This window comes from Zootermopsis nevadensis, unplaced genomic scaffold, assembly GCF_977971745.1.
Source record: "Zootermopsis nevadensis isolate Lab colony 2312 unplaced genomic scaffold, Znev_1.0 Znev_ptg000037l, whole genome shotgun sequence".
NCBI lineage: Eukaryota > Metazoa > Arthropoda > Insecta > Blattodea > Termopsidae > Zootermopsis > Zootermopsis nevadensis.
The window spans coordinates 3616240-3640719 of NW_028259169.1; the positions used below are offsets into that span (position 1 = coordinate 3616240).

At 38.1% G+C, this 24480-nt stretch overlaps 1 protein-coding gene across 3 annotated transcripts in view; it reads left to right on the plus strand.

Moving 5' to 3' along the window:
* LOC147871839 (paired box protein Pax-2-like) overlaps positions 1-24480 on the plus strand; it is a 207225-nt gene that overhangs the window by 36995 nt on the left and 145750 nt on the right. For all 3 annotated transcript variants that reach the window (XM_087360011.1, XM_087360009.1, XM_087360010.1), the window contains exon 2: positions 9248-9413. In XM_087360011.1, the coding sequence (XP_087216137.1) occupies positions 9248-9413 (166 nt within the window). The remainder of the gene's footprint in view (positions 1-9247; positions 9414-24480) is intronic.

The window sequence follows — 24480 nt, forward strand, 5'->3', positions numbered from 1 at the left end:
GCATCGTCTGGACATTTATCATCTTCTAAGAAACTTACTGTTTCCAGTGCTGGCATTTGTTTTGCATGAAGCTGTAACAAATCCAAAAATCCTGTTTGAACACCCCGTGAAATGAATGTGTAAGTTAGAATAAAATGACGTGGGATGTCGTGTGTAATTTAATACTCACCACAGAAGATTATTTTTATAAGCACATAGCCTTCGTTTCTATTTTTAGTTTGTATTTATATTCTCGCGATAGGAAGACGTAATGATCTTTATTTAGGTTCTAACTATATTACCGATTTTATATCTAAATTATCCTACCTTATGCTTAACAGTGCAATTATTTTTCAAAATTGTTATCGTAAAATTTTAAGTATATTTATATTAGTTATATATTTTTACAATAAAATTATTTTTTTATTACGATAGTTAAATTTTCTTTTCTCATCCAATCATTACAATGGATCTCGACCTTCCAAGTAGACCTTTGTTTATTAAAGTAAATAAAAATTGATGTGAAATGCATCGCATTATATCTTATAGCTGTGTGGAATAATTCAGTTTAAGCATGAATAAAATTATCTTAAGATAATGACATTTACTTAGTAACTTGGACACTGCGAACGTCTGCTGTTACATTCTTCAGCAAGAACTTTAATTTCACTGTTTTTAAGCGTCGACGTAATGTTGAGAAGCCAAGGGACGCCTCTAATTCAATTACATGGTTACAGACGCAGATTGGTTTGTCATAAATGACGAAAATTGGAATTATGAAGAAACTATAACCCATTTACTTCCAAAAAAAGTAAAAAGTTTCCTAACACTTTATAGTTGTTCTTATAGTTAAAGTTGATTAGAAAAAGGCAAAATATATTTATGACCTTGTAGGATCGGTAGGTTATTAACGCCAGCCATGGGCATGTTATTCACATTAAAATATTTTGTAATGTTTCTACAGGGAGCTGTTGTGGTCCTCGATATCGACTTTATAAATATTTATTAGTAAAACTACTGCAGTGTGAAATATTACGAAAATAAATAATAAGAGAAACAATGCCAACTGTGATTATGATATAAAGAAGTTTTCTGTCTGGCTTTTAGCCGCGTCAGGTGGTTAAAAGGTGAAAAAATATTAACGTTTCGAGAACCATCTCTGAGGAAGGGGGCGGAGATGGTTTGCGAAACGTTAATATTTTTTCGCCTTTTAACCAACTGACGCTGCTGGTAAGCCTGAGATAAATTAATTAAATCAATTCACCGTAAAAGCTCCAGATCATACATTATAATAATTATGATAAATGCGATTATAATAATAATAAATAAATATTAATATTTAAGTCATTAGTTGTTTCCTTGTCATTTATGCATTAATTTTGGTCGATTGTCTCTGAATCGGACAGTGATTTTATTTTCAGGTTTTCATGGCAGCGAATATGAAGGTAGGTGGCAGCTTTATGGGATATTTTGCCGCGTAGTCTCGTAGAAAACTGATCAATTGGAAGGCTCCCATTTTGATGTTGAATGGAATGATGACGAAGACAATAATAATTAAATATACAGGCAAAGAGTTGAATAAAATTGAAAAGAAGGAATTACTGAAGACGAAAATTGTAATTAATGTGATGATAAATGTGGACGATGACAATAATGCTGATGACTGAGATGGGATGATAATGATAATGAAGCAGACAAGAGTGCGGGTGTACTGTTAGGCCGCTATTGCTCGCGATAATGCGCCAGATATCTTGGAAGCTGCCTCCATTACGTCTACTGGTAGTTAGAGAAACAAGTGCAGGGCACTCCGCGGTGGTTTTGCGGTTTGGCTACTGAACATCCGTTCAGGTCGATTCTCTACGTGTTGTGGTCGGCCGCCCACCCCCTCGAGGCCTAAACAAAAGAATCACACGTCCACCGTAAGCCTATAAGGTGCAAAATGAAGATAAATGGTCATGGATTCCACATAAAAAAGAGAGTTCTTATTTTTCTTACATTAACAAGTATTTTAAGTCCGGCGGCGTAGATATGTGTTTGTTTCTTACCTTGGATCGTCTTACCTCGCGACCTGGACTAAGCGAAACGTGTCTTTGTTGGGAAATGTCTGTCTTCATGGGATTTTGGACCGACAGCGATTGTAAAATTGATTATAATAGACGAAAGTTATTTTAGGCATTTTCGGAAAGTAAATAAGATGGCTTAACGGAAAATAATGTTTTGAATAATTTTAGCTTTATGTTTATGTAGTTCTGTTCCGGACTGCACTGCGATTTTTTTGGAATTTATCCTGGAATACTCTCGTCATAAGTGGGGAAGGACTGAGTCAGCAAAATGTCTGTTTAGTTCGTTAACGTTCTGCTGGGAAAAAAAATTGAAAAGTAAGGTACAGAAATAAAGAAAGAAACGAAAGGAAAAAGAAGGAGAAGAGGACAGTAGAACGAAACTGAAAATGAGAAAATATCTAAGTTACTATGTTGTGGATCTATAGATATGTATATGATTAACTTCTTACTTTTGATTCTTTAATGTAAATATGTGAATACGGAAGAATTATTTCACGCAAAAGTTTATGTATACGCGACTAAAAACTTGTGACAAACGGAGACATTTTAAGTTCTTCGAATTTTTAGCGAACTCTTTATATAAAGATACACAGAGAACAACATTCTGAATTTCAAATATATATTTATTATTCAAGTCTATACACAAACTTTTAAATTGTTGATGTTAAAATTTAAAATTAATATTAATATTCTGCGCCATTCATCGTTATCTCGATGTTACAATATTGCGCTATATATTACTACATGTTTCAATGTCATAGCATCATCTTCAGGTTTTTTATCTTTAAAACTATTCTATATTTATTAATGCAAGCTTTTCATTGATTGTAGATGTAGATTACTGTTGTGGGTGTTCCTTTGATCTTCTTATTATTTTGCATATTATGTTGCATATTATGTTAGTTGTTCATTATTCTGTGAAATTATTAACAATATAATTAACATTTGAGTTATTAATATTATTTTTTTTATTATTTATATGAAAATGAGTTTGGATATTGTCATAAAAATAATAATAATAATAATAATAAATATATATTTGAATTTTAAACACAAACATGACGTATCTAAACTATAAACATTCTGAAAGTTTGAAAAGGTATGGTCATTACTGCTATATGGATTTAAAAATTAGAATCTTGGTTAAAATTAATTCAGAAGAAAGAGTAATGTTGCTTCTATGAGTGTTTTCTGGTCACAGATTACAGTACGAACAGCGCAGTGAAGTATAACGTTAAAGGTTTTTGACAATTTCGTTGTACATCGCGTATGATTATTCTGTTGTCTAATTTCTTTTCATATCACGCTGTTTCGGTTGTAGGTTCTGCTTCCATCATCAGGCGACAGGTGATAGGTTGAAAACCTACTCTCTGGGCCCCCTTCTTTCAGACCTATTAAGGGATAACACTCACCATAATTTCACCGTACAGTCAATGCACACTCACGATAACACAAATGTTTTTACACTCTGCGGTGTATACTTGTCGTTATCGGCTTTTGTATTTAGTGGCGAAAACTGTGGTAATTTGAAAGTCTTGTGATGAAATTGAAGTGAGGATAAAACTATACACGAACAAGTAATATACGAGGCGCGTCCTTAAAGTAAGTTTCCCTGGGGCCGTTTACAGAAACAAAACACAATTTCATGGAAATATTTATTGCAACAGATACAGCAAGTGTCCAGCTATTTTTCAACATATTCGCCACCGGAATTGAGACATTTGTCATACCGTGGGACCAACTTTTGAATACCTGCGTCGTAGAAGTCTGCCGCCTGGGATTGGAACCACTGTGTGACAACCATCTCCGCCTCTCTGTCATTCTCAAAACGCTGACGCTGACCGGACAGGAATTTCTTGAGGTGTAGGAAAAGATGGAAATCACTGGGAGCGAGGTCCGGGCTGTAGGGTGAATGATTAAACACCTCCCAGCTGAACTCCTGCAGGAGACTTGCTGTCCGTCGAGCCGTGTGCGGCCTAGCGTTATCACTGACCGCACTTCACAGTCGGCGGGAGCTGGAATAAGAACCTCCATCTTCAACAGCTGCAACGATGCTACTGTGAGAACGCGGGAAGTACCGTTAGTGCATGCGCCATGCTACGTCATTGCTCTATCACGTACGCACAGTCGCTTCGCTCAATATAAGGTTTGCTAGCTGTGGGACGAGTGGGAAACTTACTTTTGGGACGCGCCTCGTATAAATTTTTGTGACTTGTTATAAAAGACAGGCGATTATGTTAGAGTCCAGTACAGCACAAGTCAGACGTTAAACAAGATATCTGTTCTAGATGTCTTACGTAGCACCTCTGTAAATTTATTCATGAAACTTCTATTGAACCAGTTTAAAACAGTGCGTTTCAATCACCGTGTATTATTCACTCTGTGCTTACGACTTGTCAGCAACGCGACTCACTGACTGCAAAATTCGTAAATGTACATATTACTGTTGTTTAATTATCTCGCCAGGGACCACTGTCTTCTTGAATTTTCTAATTTATTCTGTTTACCCTTACAGATTTAACTTACTTTAAAACATATTGCAGGCTGCCCCTGCTTTCACTTATTGCCATAATGAATTAGACTACACAAAAAAATCTGTATTTAACACGTGACACTGTCAGACAAATATTACATTATCCATCCGACCATCAATTTTTGTGTGTGACCCATCGGCCGAGAAAGACAGTAGCTTCGAAAGTTTCAAATCCTCTCTTTCCATAAACTTCCACCTCCCCTCTCCAGAAAAAAACTACTAATTGAAAAGGAATTTTTAAATCCAGGATGAAATGAACAGCGTAATCCTCAATATGCGTTGTGTTCTTAATGCTGGCCAGACCGTAGTAGTAGGTTTTTGTGTTTGGTACAACATTCTTTGTTATACGAATTGAATGAACCGGACACGCGGATACAGAGCACAAATCTACATGGTCCTACTCCCCACCCACAAAAAAAAAGTTTCGATGGCTTTTGCAAACATATTCTGTGCTGGGCATTAGATCCGTGCAATTTATTTAATATAATATACAATATCAAGACATTAAATAAGTGCATTTTTATACTCATAATACAATTTTTTATGTGGACACAGGGGGTTTCAGAAATAGCGTACATTTCTGAGGCACTAATCTTATTCATTATAAAGTTGAGCTGCTTGTAGCCCGTTCATGCTTTAGTTTTATAAACATTCCTTCAGTCATCTTCTTTTGGTTTATGTTCCAATCTGCCAATAACATGAGCATTTGTCTCCATGCATTTGTCTTAGTAATTATGTATACGTAGTAAATCCATTTCTTTCTATACTCCAGAATATTTGAAATGATGATTTGGTCTTTAGTTGATTCACAAAATTATTTTTGAATCCTTGTCACATTTACAAATCGTTGTACGAGTATATCGGTGCTCGGCTTCTTCAAACACAGAAGAAGGAAATGAAGGTGAGTAATTAGTGTTTCTTATCAGTCTTACTTGGTTCTAAGTCATCTGCCGGAAACATTTCATTACAGGTAAAATATTGATATGTAAATTATAAGAAGGGCTTATTTAATTCCTTGCGTGAATTATTGTTCTGATAAAAGAATTTCGAGAAAAATTTTTGTGTGTCTTTTGATAAAGTTGAAGGTCTATTACTAACCATGTAAGTAATAAGTGAGGTAAATAGTCAATAGACTTACTTACTTCCAGAGATTATTTTAGTCATGAGTTTCGGCTTTGTTACAGAAAAATATTGTATGTGGTTCTTGGTTATTTTGTATGCTGTGTGCTAAACGCAACTCGCCCTTTTGAATTTAACTAAATTAATAACATATGTCAATAATAAAAGGCTAGACGTTTCAATATTCCAGCGTGAGAGTCCTTACTTCACACACTCATGATTCAAAAGCCACATTGTAGCTTTTCATATTTTGGTTGTAAGTTTCCTGAGATGAGCCTTCAATGTACGACAGTTTTAAAGCTAATGGTAAAAACCACATCTCGAATTACTATGCAAAGTTGACATATGCGAAGAAAGTTTGTGTTTTTGTTACTAATGAGTTAGGATAAAATAATATAAATATTCTATATTTAAATAACTGTTCCAAAAATTTGTATGAAGGAACTAAGGAATATATCAGATTAATCAGTATCTGCCCCATACCTACCTAATACAAACGATGTTATTCTATAGAATTAGGAATGTTAATTGAATAGATTTGTTAATTATGTGTGTAGAGAATTTAGGATCAACCTATACCGAAGGGAGGGACCGTGGTTGGTGATCGCTTGCTCTTTTTAGTGACTCCCTCACCAATACCCATCGCATCTCTTTTTCGCTTTTCATCGGCCCAAGAAGGGGGATGAAATGGCCTGTTCCTCTAATGACTTCAACTGGGAGTTGCACTTAAATATGGCCGGATAGTCGATGCTACTGCAAGAACGTGACGAGCGGACTGGAGCATGGAGTTGAGTGCAGAAAATTATCACGGCTTGTTTCTTGTTTAGTGTCGTCTCGCATTCCAGGTCACAATTCGTCACGATCATTATTTCCAAATAACTCTTTCAGAATCTGACTTAATTCAAATGCAAGGAAAGTGTCTAAAACGGAATTTGTACTAAAATTTAAACCTGTCTGATACGGAAACTGGATTAAACGCGGCCTTGCCGTAAATATACAACTTGTGCATTACTCAAAACACGTTTTAGCTTACAGCTTACAATTTTCACATTTCTGTGACTGGGAATGTGTCATTGCATCTTCTGTGAACGTAACTCACTTTTACTACCAGCTCTGTATATATATATATATTACTCATCATCAAGAGTGAACAAAGAACGCGGGTTTTCATTGACATTGACGAATATTTAAATTTTGGGCGAATTTAAACTAAAGTAAAATTACACGTAATAAATGGAACGTGTTCTGTGCCGAAACCTTGAAGCTGAAGTAGTTATTTCCCTCCAGTTTTTCCATTTAAAATTTTGTATGCATTTCTTATATCTCCCACTCTTTATACTCTATAAAATATTTCAAAACTTTAGCCTGGTCGACGGTAGCGTTCTTCATTCTGGTGAGTGCGCAGGGCCACCATGTTGATATCGTTCATGACATTTAAAATATAAATTTTCGAAGGTCTCCAGTGCCGTAATGATGATAAGGAATATCTCGAAAATCTATTATTTTGTGTCTGGGATATTGAGATCTCAGTTTCAGTAAGGGGTAATTTTTTTTCTCAGAATTACTTGTGTTCAGTCGGAACCCATAATGCAACAGGTCTGCCTAGAATGGAATGAACTCGTTTTTTCTCTTTATAATTGTATATAAAGCAACTAATTAAAATGGATAATGAAATGTTCTGCGCGTTGCCTTATACAAACATGATCCTCGCTAACAAATTTCGAGAGAGGACCGAAGATTGCAGGCGAATATTTGAGCCAAATAAGAACACATTTAACGTGATGGATAAAACTTCATCAGATGGAGCATAATAATTCACACTCTGCCACGTCTTCTTAGGCGATGTAAGCCACAGGAAAAATTCTCGCACTGGTTTCTGGTCGGAAACACTAAAGGAAAGACATTAACGTGTAGAACTAAACATAAGTGGAAACAGGTTTGGTTGGGCATATTTGGTTGCTTGGTTAATTAAATGCGAGGTAAGTTTAATCAGCTAGCTGTTTGGTGAGTTCCTTATCATTTAGTTTGTTCGTTATTTAGATAAACTTTGCTAATGACATAGTTAAAACCAGAAGAAAATGTCTTCATTTGTGATCGATTATGCCCTCTGAACTAATATCAGTAAATTCTGCGTCTTTTAGGCAGTTTCTAAAACTCCTTTGGTGCTACCTCAGAACATCACAAGGCAAGACAACGATGACATGAAAGGAATTCGAACCTGCAGTCGACGGACCACGCGAGAAAAGAAAATCATAGAATCCCGAAATCAGGACTGCAATCAGCTAATGGTGGCGTGGACGAATCATCTTATGCCACTGTTGAATTCCTCACACTTAACACTGACAGTCACACATTGCAGTAACCTTTCTGTACTCCCCAGAAGCATATTTCCATATTACTGCACAGTCTGTGTGCACGAAACTTTGTTACATGAGCACTCCAGCCACTTCTTCAAACAATTGGCTGGATTATTTCCCCTTCTCCTCTGCTCCCACAAAGCTTTGCTCGTGGAGGGCAAAGGGAGCATTTCTTTGGGGGGCTGCACTGCAGGGTGTCATTAAATCTGAGGGCAGGAACATATTGCACCACCCCAATGCTGAAGGGTAATAGAAACAACTGAGGATCATAATGCGAAAGCTCACTTTAGATAATACTGTTGCTATTTTCGTTTTAGAACTGGTATTATGAAAGGTTATTGGCATCACCAGTTGGCTGCTTAAAACCATAGAAGTTTTATCCACTCGTCCATTATCATAGTTTCTTTACAGCCTGCAAACTGTTTACTGATGCTGTTTACCTTATAGAGGTTTTTTTTTCAATATTCTGTAAACTACTGCTTATCTTACAGAATTTTAATGGAATGCGTATCAGAACTGCTACACACGGCTTATGTCGAGCGAAAGCTGAGATCGGTGACCCTAATTCCGAATGTTTATGTGGGTTCAAACGCCCGTACTCGTCGTGATATCCCATTTTGGAGGTTCTGCAATTGGCTGACCCCCCCCCCCCCCCCATGCACATGAAGTATGAGAGTAAATTTTTTTTAATGCCGATCGTGACAGGAATCACAATTAATTTATATAAGACAGTAAACAGTATTACTTTAACCTAATAATGATATGTTTGAAACAAATTTATAAGCCTTATAGCTTTGTCAGTACGGTGACTGACTACGGGCTGGACAATCGGGATTTGATCCCCGACGGGGGCAGAGGATTTTTCATCTAGACCGGATATGGGGCCCACCCAGCTTCCTATCCGATGGGTACCGGGAGTCCTTTCCCCGGGGTTAAAACGCAACCGGAACGTGATGCTGACCACTCACTCCCATCTAGTGCCGAGGTTGAGAATGAGAAGGATCTATACAACCTCTCCCCCTGCGCGCCTACGTGGCGCGTAACGGGATTGCGTTACGTTTTTTAAAACAATTCCACGAAATGTCTTTTCACAGAGCAGACGTGGGGACAGAACTTCACGAAATTCTTCCATTCCCTCAGTGGTTTTATAACAGTGAGTCTGTGTGGTAGTATCTGATCCGATGCTGTCATTTCAGGCCACGGCGGTGTGAACCAGCTGGGCGGCGTTTTTGTGAATGGGCGGCCGTTGCCTGACGTCGTTCGGCAGCGAATAGTGGAGCTTGCCCACAACGGCGTACGACCGTGCGACATCTCCCGGCAGTTGAGGGTCTCCCACGGCTGTGTGTCCAAGATTCTCTCCAGGTAAGCGCATCTGAATATTTCGCCGTGATATACACGCGTGCAGTTGGTCCGTTTCGGTACGTTAGCTGTTCCCGATAACAAACCAATGAAACTACAGAAATTACTTACAAACTACTGTCTGTCTGAGAGGAGAATGTACTTGACCTTGAAACACAACTACCCATCTGCGTAGGCCCACAGACACTCTATTATGCGGTGGAGAAACATCGACTCTCATTTCTCCATTAGTTCTCTATCTTTCTGGTATTTGATCTCATTCTTGTATATTTGGTATTTCAGAGTTTATACAGAATTTAGTAGTGTCGCTGGTAAAACGACCATAATATCCATTACCATGTAGATTGCTCCAAAAGTGGAAACATTTTTTAGTAAGGAGCAATGTTTTCAGGGCAGCATTTAACATGGCGTCACAGGGTCAATGTCTAAGACTCGGGATGTAAATAAGGATATCTACCCCTTCAAATAAGAAATTTGGCCGTATAAATGTGGGGGTAATGTTACTATTAACTGCGAAAACATTGTCTCTTTGCCAAATATTATATACTTGGACGTTTTATCTGTTGCCGAGGACAAGTATTGTGGAATATTACCTCCAAATATGCGTATGTTTTTTTATTACGTGGTTCTTAAACATAGGACCATAATTACCTTTTTCTTACTATGTAACTAACTTAAAAATCAAATGCAACGGTTGATCAGCTAGCATGTTTGCTTTGTGATCGGGAAGTTCTGGGTTCAGTTACAACTTCAAAAGTTGGCTGTCCTGACTAAATATTTAGTAATTTTCCCTGTTTCGAGTCGGGACAGGGTTACCTACTATCCTGATTGATATCTCTTTCGTGACTTTCCTACGTAATGGAAAGTCACTCATAAAAACGTAATATTTTACATTCCTTGGCATTTTATCTTCAATTTCAATGTATTATACGCACATAGCACAAAAGCTTAAACTTGAATACAATAAAATATCACAAAAATAACTGAAACTTAAGTTATGCCCATTGATATTTAATGAAAATAGAGCCACAGCTGGTGTATAGAAGGGGCAGGATGTGGTCCAGCCCCTGCACGAAGATGAAAACACACTCCATCCGAAACTTAAATATCTCAAAGCAAATTTCTAATCAGCATGACCAGAATCTCTACAGAAACCTCGGGCTCTGCAGTAAACAGCGATGCTTTGTGTGAGAGGTGAAGAAATGGCCATAACAAATTAGGTTCATGTGTTTGATCTGTGTTTCGTGTTCTAGCCATTTGTTAGCGTACAACTCTCCGTGCAAATTGATAAGATTAACGCTCCTCCCCTCTTTGGTACACTCACGATGGTACAAGTGTGGGCATCACTAATCTTTCTTCGTAATTCAATTACGTGCCTTGGTCTTCATCTTAACAGTAGGTCTGCATAATTAATTATACAATAATGTTTATTTGTATTCCGACCATTTCATTGGTTACGGATCTCCAGATGCCTGTGAGACATGTGTTGGGACACGTCGAAGGAAGCGATCGTGACCTTCCTTAAGCTGCTATGTTAGTATTTTGTTGGGAAAACTGTGGAAGACCACGGAAATACCAATCAGAATTAACAGTCTTCGAGACAAGATTAGTACCCAGGACTTCTGAATCGAAGAATAAGTGTTAACAATTACGTCGCCGTATTCTTCAGTTTACACTGCAACTTTAATACTCATTAATCATAGATATCTGAAATAATTCTACGAGGTGCGATCGGAAAGTTTCAAGACTGCGCGTATAAAAACCCGTACACTTATCTCAGGTATTAAATTCATCCATCACCCTCGAAGTAGTTCCCCTGGGAGTGAACACAACGATCCCAGCGCCGCTGCCAAGCCTGGAAGCATCCCTGGAAATCTTTCTTTGTCAGCCTGTCAAGCACCATCTGATATGTAGGCCTACATTACTAATTCGTCAGTGGAGTCGTTTTTCATAAGATCGATTATTATTTGATATAGAATTAATCGACGTAATAGTTAAAAATAATTAACTATGTGACTACTTGAGATGCCAGTACTTGCTTGGTTAGTCAACAAACTTCCCGTCGGTTTTGGAATATAAAATTTCATTACTTTCTTTACATAAGCCGGCCTCTGGTCCATATTTTTAATCAGTACTTACGTTTTATAGTCTGAGCTACTGAAAAATGTCGTTAAATAAACCTAAAATACATAAAGACCCAGTATATTTATTTGTTTAACATAGACAACAGTCATGTGGCTATCTCAGTGGTCCACATACGAGAATTGTAATTAAAGTGTTCTGGGTTCGATACCGCGCGCTGCCACTGTGAAGCTGAAATGAGCCCATTGAGTTGACAGTGACAATCAGTCGTATGAATACAGAAAATTCAAACGTTGTGGTTATTACTTGTGATTATAATAGACAGTAGGCTCTGCTCTCGTAATTGCTTTGTAATGAATAGAACATTGTCGTGACCACTCAACAGAACCAATGCAGTCTATCGTTTAGTGAAGAATATGTTACCGTCAAGTTTTAGTTTGAAATTAATGCCAGTAATTCGGTATACTATTTACTGTGATGTTACTGAAGTAATTTTAATTAAACGCTCTTGAAAACAAAGATAGAAAACTAATTACTTGATAAGGAATTTCGCGTTATATTCTTCAATCGAAACTATTACAGAGACTAAGTCGTGAAGTTTACATTAGTTAAATAAATATTCTAGGACTTAGGGAGGAATAAACGATGTATAGGAATGAAACATTTGTTGGGAAACTGTGAAGTCGGATCATAAGAAAATAGGTTTGCGGTACGTGAACTGATTTTAACTGTCTCATGATAGTAGCATATACAGTCCGGTTCAAAACGTTTAAAATCTTCCCAGATATTTTGATGTAGGTTCATTTCGATATTATTGTTCCATCTACTTTCCAGTCTCCCAAGTCGTTACTTTCCGTGACTTATTTAGACCAAAATATTTTAGATCCCATGCGTGCTACATGTTCCGCTCATCTTTATATTTATCTGCCTTTCTTTGGCTGCAATCTTGCAAGTACAACGTTTGTTATACAGTGACTGTACAGACGTCGGAAAAACTGTGACGAATCACACATCTTTTGTTTATAAAAAGTAAAGTACAATATTCTTAATGATGCGTTTTAATACTTTTAACACACATCGCAAAGTGAGCGAACGAGCGAGGCGAATGTAAAGTTGATAAACTGCTTAGATGATATTCCGACCCGTTTTGTGGTCTAGTAGCGATTATGTTAGGTTAAAATTTGTACGCGCACGCTCAGAACCTTCTCTCCGTGTGATTTATAAGCGTTTAGACACAAGTAAATATCACGTTACTGGAATCCTTTCAGGTATCATGAACACAGACATTTTATAACCTTTTTATGATGATTAGATGATAAAGATAAATTTTTGATTAATTAAATACATACATTTTCTAGTGGGAATTTAGTTACCATTACAACCGACGTAAGACTGAAGTTTCAGACAATAATATAATGATTATTATTATTATTATTTAGTGTTCTGTCTGACGACAGGTCCATATGAACAGGATCCTTCCATCCTTTTCTCGGACTGGGACCTGTTCATATACGTTCTTGGCAGATGATCCAGAAGTGGTTTGCCATTGCCTTCTTCTGTGTGTGAATGGAGTAATTGTTGGGATGCCACGGAGGAAAACTCCGTGTTGCCTAGACCACGGCCTTGCCCAACACAAGTTATAAATTCGGGCACCGCCGGGAATCGAACCCGAGACCCCAGGATTACAAGGCCAGCGTTCTAACCGCTAGACCACCGTGAGAAATTAATATAATGATTATTAATTCATTTTTATTCTCATTACCAATCTTTTTCAGGCTGTCACCTCTTTATATTTAAAATTAACTTCTGAAACTGTGAATCCTTGTAGATATTTGAAAGGATTCCTCAGACGGATGATTAGCGTGTTTCAAGATCTCTACCTGCTGATTGTGATCGAAAACCACGAGCTGTGGACATCTTAGACCACGAGGTCGTTGAGATCGATTTCACGTAATCAAAAAAAGCTAAAACTCTAGATAACACTTTAAAGGTTGTAAGAATATATTAATTTCGACATGAATTATTCCTGAATAACCCGTCAGGTGTAGTCGGCTGATATTTTCTCATGGCACCCAGAATGTTCTTCTTCCCCTCAGTCATTTAGATTCCATTGTCTGCATTGGAATTTTGAATATACTCATTTACTGTGATTAATGTTCAGCTTCGCAGTGATATTCAACTGAAGAAATTGCCACTAAAATGGCCCGAAGAATTATTTTTGAGGCCCTGACTCGTTGACGGAGTTGCCAAGTTTTGATAAAGTAGTTTAGCCCAACATTAATCCGTGTAATGGATTTCTTGGATTTGTGATGGCTGTTGTATTGGTCCTGTCAGAAGATCAGACAGAAAATAGATAAAATTTTCTGCTGTCAGACTTGTTACATTGACTTGAGGTGTTGAGAGGCGGCCAGATGGACGGGCAGAACTTCTTATGCTGGCGCAGCCAACCTTGAAGAATGACCACAAAGCAGGAAGACGCTTCACCACTCCCACTGTGCCATAGGGACTAGCTGTATAGTATTTTGTTCAAGTTGCTGACAGTGATTTATAATCAAGTATGGATTGAAAATCTTCTTCCAGACTCGCTCTCTCCTCATCTCTTTTACAAACTAATCCCGGAAACTTGTTAAATTAACCGGTCACTCCCCTCTTTCCACAGTGTCTATTGTGGCGATGGTTTATAGACTATATTCTACTTCCAGGTCAATTCCTTCTGATGCAAGTCGATTTTAAGTCTAAGCCTATTTATCGTATCTTTGTTTAACGGCGTAGTGTATTCCGTGTCAGGTTGGATGATAGCTGGTTTGTGTACAAGCATTGAAGTCACTGAAATTACTGAAATTATTAAATTATGCGTTATACAAGAATTTGAAACCAGCGTAGTGGTTTATAAGCCAGGTTCGTATCGGGAGACGTCGCGTTTGATTCTTGACGTAGAAGTAGGTAATTTTAACCATGAGATATGTGTTTTGAGACACTTAGTCGTGTAAACCCGAGTCGGTACCGAGGTTCAAGCCCAGGAGTTTGCAAACTGTCATCAGGAGTGAGAAGATTGCTGTCTTCTGGGTTGTAGCGTCGTGTAGTCTGGTAGAAGTTTAACAACGTTTCAGAGACTCATCACCCTGATGACGGAGGCAGCGAGGACCTCTGAAACGTCGGCATAAACTTCTACCAGACTACACGACGCAACAACCCAGAAGACAGAAATCTTCAGACTCAGATGAGGAGTTTTAACCTAGATATCACCTCGATTTATTTTATCAGTTCAGAGTTAAGCCTACTTTCGAGTGATACACTTATGAATTTTGTGCCACTAATTCCTACAGAGTAAACTTCCGTGTCCGTGTTTCATTTTAAATGGCATTTTGATGACTGTCGTAATATACGTTCAGTTGAACGTCACTCAAACAGTGTCGAATGACGCTGTCAACTCAAACTGCGACAGACATGGAACTTACAGGGCCGAGGAGACGTATGTCACCTGATGGCCTGATGTTGCGTGCGAAATGCTGTTATGTTCGCCGCTGACTGCAGCCATCGTCCTCGGGACTGTGGCCCCTCAGTTCCGGACCGGAAACGGAACAACAGATCCGGACATCCTTCGCCGGGAAACCCCCGTCGGCTGCCTCGCGTCATCTCTCGCTTGTTTTCCTCCTTCCTTTGATTCGTTCTTGTTTCAGTCCAGTGTTTGTACTTCGTGAATCAGACTCTCAAGGCACGTAAATCCAGCAGGACTTGTTTATTTATCATCTTTAAAGCTACCGTCCCTTATTCAATATCTTAGAAGATTAACGGTTAAGAAACTTAATGAGTTGTACTCTTCGTTATGTTATTTTTAGGGTGATAAAATTAATTGGAGTCAAATATTTGAACCGTGTAGCACGCAGTGTACGGCGAGAAATTCAAACTTTACTTCATTGATGATTAAACTTGAAATAAATAACAAACTGTTTGAAAAATATGATTGTGGATGAGAGGATAATTTTAAAATGAAATTGATTTTAAAAAAATAGGTCATGAAGATAAAGACTGGTTTAAATTGCCGCTTGATGGGGCCAGTGGCGGAGCTCTTGCGATCTCTACAATGTACCTTTGGGTTCCATAAAAGGCGGGGAGTTTCTTAACAATCCGAGCTACTGTCAGCTTCTCAAAAGGCACAGGGCTCTATGTACAATTAATATTATTATTCCTCCCAGTGGTGAACCTCACCATTGATGCTTCAAGTTTCTGATTGTACCACTTTTACATAATATGTCATGTTCCTAGTAAGGCTGTCTTTTTTTCTTAGAAAGAGAATCTGTTTAATGGTTTCCTGGTATCGTTTCCAGATGCATTGTACCTTTAGTTGTAATTCCTATGGCTCCGATGATTACCGCCATTACAAAAACATTTCGTGTTCCATATTAGCTAAATTTATTATTATTATTATTATTATTATTATCATCGTTGTAAATTTCCGTACGACGTGGACCATTCACTTTTGTCTAGTGTCCATGGTAAGAATATGCTGATCTATTCGTCCACTTTCCCATACGTATTCGTGTCTTTGTGTTTAATTAAGCACCAGGGAGACCTTTGTCTTATATCCCACGTCAGTACATCACACAGGGAGCATAAATTGTGAACCAGCATTGGTACAAATCAACCTGCAATTATTTGTTTCTCTGTCACTGTGTGGGGCAGTAACCTCAGTTAAATGACACCTGATCGCTACTCTCAAATTGTGATAATAGGCACATTTAATATCACTTAAATAACGTCTGCAGTTGAAACAGGGCGGATGAATATTTAACCTTTTTTTCGTGAAGTGCAGTCCGGTCTGTTAGTTTAAGCTTTAGAATTAATTATAAGATTCTTAGCATTTTCGTCTAGCGCGTATATAACCAGAGCATAGCAAGACAACTCTGGATAACAAAAAAATATGGCTACAAAAATTATGTACTGAGCAGAATTCGAACCCGCACGCCTGTGAGCCTTTAAGTTTTAGGTCAGCGACGTAAGTATCTAATTTTTGAAACATAGATCCAGCTTCATTTTGATTCATGTCGCACGTGATGCTTCGCTCTGAACACAATTACAGATCCCCCCCACCCCCGTCAGACTCCCAGTAATGCTTCATCTCCCATTTTTTATTCTGCCTTAAACAACGTTACGAAAGATGACACACAAAAGAGAATATTTTTAACCACATTGCATGCGTAGAGACTAAGTTTGGTCGCTTCTGTTTAAAAGGAGACTTTCTGCGAACATTGTTCTTCGCCTGCAATAGAGACCACCCTCCAACCTTAAGAGCAATGCGGGAAGCCTAATAGCATGCTGGCCGCGTGCGGTGTAGACCGGAAGTGCATGGAGAATTGAAAACGGAAGTGGAGTCATTTCGCGATACGATTCAGGATTGTCATGCTGGTGGCAGCGAGGGTCGGATGATGATGACAGCTAAATCATAATTCTCTTATATATCGTCTCGATCATAACCATTATTGGGTCCAGAGGCGCTTTTTTACGCTAAGGGTCTCAGCAACGTACTGTTAGAGAAACAGTGCTATTAAGTTAGCCGTTTATGGGTGCTTCATTTCCATTAAAAATATGGGGCATTATTTGTTATATTGCGTAACTTCTTAGCGTTAATATCAAATTTGTTACGAATCTGTCATTGCACAGTTAATAAACTTGAATGAATCACATTTCATAAATTAACTAAAGATACGGTGGTCTAGCGGTTAGAACGCTGGCCTTGTAATCCTGGGGGTCTCGGGTTCGATTCCCGGCGGTGCCCGAATTTATAACTTGTGTTGGGCAAGGCCGTGGTCTAGGCAACACGGAGTTTTCCTCCGTGGCATCTCAACAATTACTCCATTCACACACAGAAGAAGGCAATGGCAAACCACTTCTGGATCATCTGCCAAGAACGTATATGAACAGGTCCCAGTCCGAGAAAAGGATGGAATGATCCTGTTCATATGGACCTGTCCTCAGACAGAACACTAATAAATAAAACAATTTTTGATTGTAACTGTGTATTAAGCATCAGATATACGTAGAGGTTATAATGCGACAAAATAAGATTTTTCCTTTCACGTTTTAAAGTATTTACCGTATCAAACAATGTTTGAAGTTAAAGGTGTAGATTTCTATTAAATGTTTCTGTTGCAGTATTTCTGAGATGAGAATTTTTTGTAGGAAATCTACATAATATCAAGTTATATTTGAGATTCCTACAAATCAATGTTATATATCATTAAATACGATGCGAAATTTAGTACCATCTACATTTCCATAGACTCTTCTACTCCAAGTTCACCTTTCCGCTCCTTTCCTCTATATTTTTGCTAGTATAGACTATAAGAAAATTTGTTATATATTATTTTATTTATCTACTGAGAGGATGGCAGAAAATAATTAATTAAAATTTATGTGGATAGAAACGGTCGTTGCCTACTTTAAGGAATCCTGTATTTACGTGGGTGGGGGCAGTACGAAGCAGGACAGGAAACCGTCATACTGCTACTGCTGCCTCCATCATCAGAGTCGTGAAAACCTCAAATCCTACAAAACCTTACTGGTTTCTCTAGTGTACTGTTTCAGCATGCACGTGTAGTGGCTTAGTAAAATCACGATAAATCCCAGTCCAAGCTGCTCGACCAGCAACGTTCTATAGACATAAACTCTGAAAGTGCAAGTCTCGATATTTTATTAACGAAATTATTGGGGAGGGAGGTTCGGCTTTACGTTGAAGCCGGTTTCAAACGAGCAGATTCGTGTGTCTCGGATTGTATTTTACTGTGACGTATCCGTCAGGCCGACAAACCAAACGCTTGAGCACAGTAGCAAAACACTCACACATAATTACAGTGTATCCTAATTAGCATTATCGGTACTTCCTTTGCTGTGTAGAAGGCGTGCGGACAGACAGAGACAATGCAGGTTTTATTGAAACAGAGTTGGGGGTACACGTTTCACCTTAATCTCTTGAATTGATAACATTAATAATTAAGCTAAACAAAGTGTAACGCCGCGCGGCTATTATCGTAGGAAGTTCAAAAAGCAAAGTGGTGAGAGTCGAGACCGGGAGAGGGGGAGCTCTGTGGTACAGTTAGTGTCAGATCAGATGACATTTCGTCTCCAGGTATCTGCGTCTCTCCAGCTTTATAATATCAATTCCTATTGACTTATTATCGAACAGTGCGTGATAGTCGCGAGTTCAAATCTCGGCCCGGAGACCGGCTAGCCTGACCGGGATTTTCGTGGTTTTCCTCAGTCCCTCCAGGCAACTACCGTTGTAGTATCTTAAATTAGGCCACGACCGCTTCCTTACACATTCTTTCAATTTCATTACTCACTATCATCCTCTCATTTGAACACTATACAGTATATAGTGTTCAAAAAAGCACGCCATTGGACCGCGTCCTTTACCAGATCAATTCCACCTATTAATCTTCTGCCCTGTTTAAGATCCGTTTTAGTTGTATGTTCCTTTCTACGTGTGGGAGTCCCTAGTGATCTGTTCCCTCGAGGGTTCTACATGCATTTTTGATTCCCCATAAGCGTTAATGCTTCGCCCATTTAATTCTTCTATGGAAGATTGCAAATTATGAATCTCCCCCATTACGTAACTTTTTCGAACCTATGGATTATGAAAGTACCCACTGAATAATAATAATATAATAATATATCGTGTGTTGTGCATGATAGGCAAAGTTCTCAGCAATGGCGCTAGATGGCAGAATGTTCTATTTCTAATGCCATGTCTTCACTATGCAGCTTTAGAAGCGTTTTAAAAGACGACAAATGTACATAAGGGATGCAGGGAAGGGAGAAAGGGGATTACGGAGAAAGGAGGGCTAAGGGATTAAAATGCAAAATGTATAATTCCCCTTTTAAGTTTTAACAGGCCTTTTTCTGTAGTAACATAAGTTGTGGTAGAAATTGTATGGCTCCTTTTTTGAGTGTATTCTGGCCGACGGTTTCCACTGAATTTAAATGACTATGTATTATCTTAAAAGGTTGCTTCTTACTTCGACGTCATTTCGATTTAATAATTCATCGAAAAAAGGGGGGAGCGACAATTCGGGGTACATGACGTCAACATTGTTATTTTGCTGTACAAACACATTGCTAAACAGTCAAACCTTAGTTTCTATTATTATGAAGCCGGTTAAATTCGAATGATTTCTCTTGTGTAAGACCCATCTCTGTTTATAAAGTAACTCGAGTTTCATTCCAAATGTCAACACAAATTTTAATGTAAGAAACAATTCAGTTCTGTTCGTATAATAGCAACCAATCACGTGAAGGCAAACAGAGGTAAATCCCGGACATCATATGGATTACAACACTAGTACAGCTTTGACATTTGTCAGTAAACCTGGTTTTAATGACAGGACAAATTAAAATAACCAGAATATAAACAATACTTCATTAAAATATTTATAATAATACAGTACTTAGAATTGTAAATTATGTCATAGTCTACTAAAAAAAAAGTGTGGAAGAGTAGACTTTATAATGTGTATTTCCAGCAAAAGTTTATCGTATCTGCAAAAACGAGTTTTTTGGCATCTGATTTCTCAGCAAAGAACGTCCGTGTAGACGAAACACAGAGAGAGAGAGAGAGAGAGAGAGAGAGAGAGAGTTGTTCGTGGCCTGTACCTCCCTATCCTAGAAACAAGACTAATAATAACATTTGAACAGACGAGGCCTTTGGGGATACAACAAACACCATCCACTCACTCAAACGCGGGGCTTTGTTATGAAAATCGACAGCAGCTCCGGAGTTTGGGATGATGAAAACGCTGCCTGTGTGTATGTACGTCAAAGCTTTTGTAAATAATATCGTTTGTAAGTTGTAATGTTATTCGTTTCGGGCTGCGGGTCTCTGTCTGTTGTTTTCAATATTTCCCGTTCTCTATTATCATAGTCTCTCGGGGATTCTACTGCTGTTTTTGACGGAGGGAGGGGGGTTGGTGTGGTAGCAGGGGTGGGTGGGGGTAAATTTTGTCAAAGTGAGTGATGGAAGGGGTAGTATGAGTATATGCTGATGACATAGATCGTCATGGGATGCAGACGCTGGAGAGGGGAGTTTGGAACATACACAGGGATATTTATGACATCAATTTTTTTTGGTTATATTGGTGTAATGATACGTGGTTGTGGGGTGGGGGGTGGAAAGTGGATTGTTTTGTGTTTATTTGGTTTTATAATGGCATGGAGTAGGCATATACTGATGGCAGATGAAAATGATTATCACAAATGTGTAATGATAATGGTTATTTAGAAATAGAGTGCTGGTTGATTAAAAGGGAAATATGCCGACACCGTGTTCTGTCATAATTGTTAATTATTAGATAAATGTAACTGGTGGTTTTTAATTATATTGTTATTCCTGGCATTATGGCAGTCCAGAAGACAGATCAGTTCGGAAACGTTAAGACATCAGTCTTTACGTGACGAACTAAGTTGAAAAACGATTGTTAAATAGTTTCCAAATCAACACATCATGCATATAATTGTCTCTTACCACAAGTTAAAATTTCAACGCCGCTAATAAAAATAGTCCATACTTTAACTCGATTCTGTTCGTGTTCGTATATTAACAGCCTGGGATTTATTTAAACGTTCACTTTAATATTATCTTCCTCCTTGTTCCGAGAGACATATGTTGATACACAGTTAAACAAATCCCGTTATGTCTTAGATTTGATTACAATAAAAATTCCAGGTAACCCTGTAGATCGCCATTTAGTATTTGTCCTGTGCTGACTTGATCCATCTGCGGCTCAAATTTCTATTTTTGACGACTTTGCTTTCAGAAACGTATTTAAGTTCTTCCCTTCAAAAAAGTGACTTATATTCTACAATCATTTAAAATAAATTGCAAAATTGTTGTGTTATTTATTCAAATTCTCAGTTTTTTTTGTAAATGATTTAAATAGAATGACATACGTTTTGAACCGAATAATAGCGCACATTCTTAGAATTATTTGAATAAATATTAAATACATTTAAAAGTACTCAGTCAAACTTTCAGAATAGCGAATAGCACATCATAAAATAAATTTCAAGGAAATGGATGATTTTATCGAAGTCTGCTGCATCAGTTCGTAGCCTTGGTCGTCAACAAAAACTGGTGGTTATTAACTAATACCTTGAACTGCAGCTTGTCTGACCGTAGCAGATTCATATCTCATTCGGTGATTGTGGTGTTTCGTCATATTCCTTCTAGTCTTTATTACCCATCCTGGTACAGAACCTAGAACCTTTATCTCCTCGATTCCTCCCGATGTACTAGGAAGACAGTCTCTACTCAGTTAGACTACTATTTGTCACAATTTCACCCTACAAATCATTAAAGACATGTTTAAACCTTTAACGCAAAGGACAGATAATCCTATCAATATACGCGATATTTTGAGAGAAGTAGCTTTGAGCTCGTATTCGTACCTCAGCTAATCCCATGGTAGCATTTTTTTTACGTCAGGAGTCATATTATACTTAGAGAGAATGTGATGTCATTACTAAGTACAGAGATCAACTGGAGAATGAAATATGTATTTATTATTGTCAGTCAGGAAGATTTTAAATGCTTCGTATTATGGAATTTTACATTGTCATTCCCCAGTAATTTTTATTGCAAAAATAAATGACCTAACGCCGTGAAATATCCTTTAATTTAACTGATATGAACTTATTATTAAGGATCATAATGGCGTTTACGGACGTGAGTGTAAATCATGTTTTTCGCAGTTGAATAAATTTTTCCTTCATCTAAATTCAACCTTCCCGTTTTTCCATAAATATATAAAAAAATTTCAGTGCACTGACTGTAAAATTGTTAACAGATCTTACGATTTATCTTTCACGTTTACAAACAAAATCCCTTTTCTACCTTTGTCAGCGAAATGAGTTGATTCCATTTTCTCGATTTGAAACGCTGGATCAGTCCGAGCGCTTCAGGTCTTGAATTTACCGTGACGGACGACAATGGGTTACAGAATATAAGCATCGTACATTCTCCTAGGCGTTGTGCAATTTCTGCTAGCATTAAGAGAACAATATGCTATCTGGCGTCATTGAAGTCAATCCAAAGGAAGCATCTCCTTCATTTTAACATGCTTCCTACAACGATAACAATTGTGGTAAATTCTGAGTTTAGACACACAAAAGATACACGAGAGATACAATTACTTTGTCTTACTGACGAAAAAGACTTCTAAGAACAAAGCTAAGATGGAAGGATATTACTCAAATGTTGTGTATGTGTGAACCGAATTTATAGTCTTCAGGGTATGTCCTAATATTAGGATTTTGTAAAGACTGTGATGAATCTGCTAATTGAATACATCCCGCTACAATGAATACTCATCAACTATTCATTACTTGCGTTTAATTGTTTGTTTAACGATGTTATTTTTTAAACTGCTTCGATTAGGTTTATTGACATGTAGTATAGAACAGTAAGATAAGTGACTAATGAATTATGAAGGCTGTGGCTTACTTTAAGGTACTATCACAAAAAATGTCTTCTTATATGTGTGTGAATTGATAATGGGCCGCGTCGGGATTGTTAGTTTTCGGGGAGAGATTCAGATCTGAAATCAGCGTAATACGAAACGGATCAGAACTGCACAGCGAAGTCTGGAGGCCATTTAGTGAGTTGTTTCAGTGGCGTGCACAGTATTAACTGTTTTAACTCTCGCGGATAAATCCGTTGCGACATATGAAGGACACAGATGCTAACGACAACGTTCATTTGTTTCGGTAGTTTCTTAATTGTTCTCAGAGCTTACGTCTTTCTGTCTCTTCATGGCCACCTGCGCTGCTGACTATCGCCCAGAACGCGAGGAATGTTCGGGTGGAGACGCTCCATTTTGTTAATAAGAAAAAAAGAAAGGAATAGTTAAAAAGTCTGAAGTATTATACCGCCAAGGGTACAACGCCGTCCATTCTTATACAGACTCGGGTGGACTTAGACGAGGAAGACTCATGTTATGGGACGCGCACTGTTAATTGTTCTGGTTTAGCTTAGTTGAAACTGTGGTTTCTTTCTTATTCATAGTCTTTGGAATTTATATCAACTTAATGTGGAACGTAAATAAGAAATTATATGTCAATGACATATTTAATCTGTATAGACTACGAAAGTTCTCGCCTCAACTTAAAACTAGGTAAATAATTAACAATCTAGCATTACCTACTTGGTATTATATTATTTATTTAGTGTTCTGTCTGACGACAGGTCCATATGAACAGGATCCTTCCATCCTTTTCTCGGACTGGGACCTGTTCATATACGTTCTTGGCAGATGATCCAGAAGTGGTTTGCCATTGCCTTCTTCTGTGTGTGAATGGAGTAATTGTTGGGATGCCACGGAGGAAAACTCCGTGTTGCCTAGACCACGGCCTTGCCCAACACAAGTTAAAAATTCGGGCACCGCCTGGAATCGAACCCAAGACCCCCAGGATTACAAGGCCAGCGTTCTAACCGCTAGACCACCGTGGCGAGCTATTTGGTATACAGAGACTTTATTCAAAAACTGATTATTACTCAGAATATCAAGTAATCCCTGCTCTTATGGAAGCCGTGGTTGTCTATCTGAGTCAATCAAGGGGCTGATTAAGCCCCGGTAACCGGGGTTCGATTCGCGACAGAGGCAGACATTTTTTCTTTTCGTCTCCACGCCCGCCCGACCTTAACACAACTCCTCCACAGGTCTTCATTATCGTCGCAGTTAATATCAGGGATAATTTTACCTTAACTTGTTTTCATATAATTTTTTTAAAAAAAAAACTAAAATCGTCCAGTTTCCAGTAACACGAACGTCATTGTGCTACTTCGTGTATATTCCCTTTGAATGCCGCCCGGTTTTCTGTCTAGGTGAAGCCGCGGTTAAACGAGGGACCCACCACTCTGTTTGTAATTGCTCGACGAGACGATTAATACTTTGTTTTTTAACGTTTCATTAACTTTAATTATGTTGCCGGAACAGAA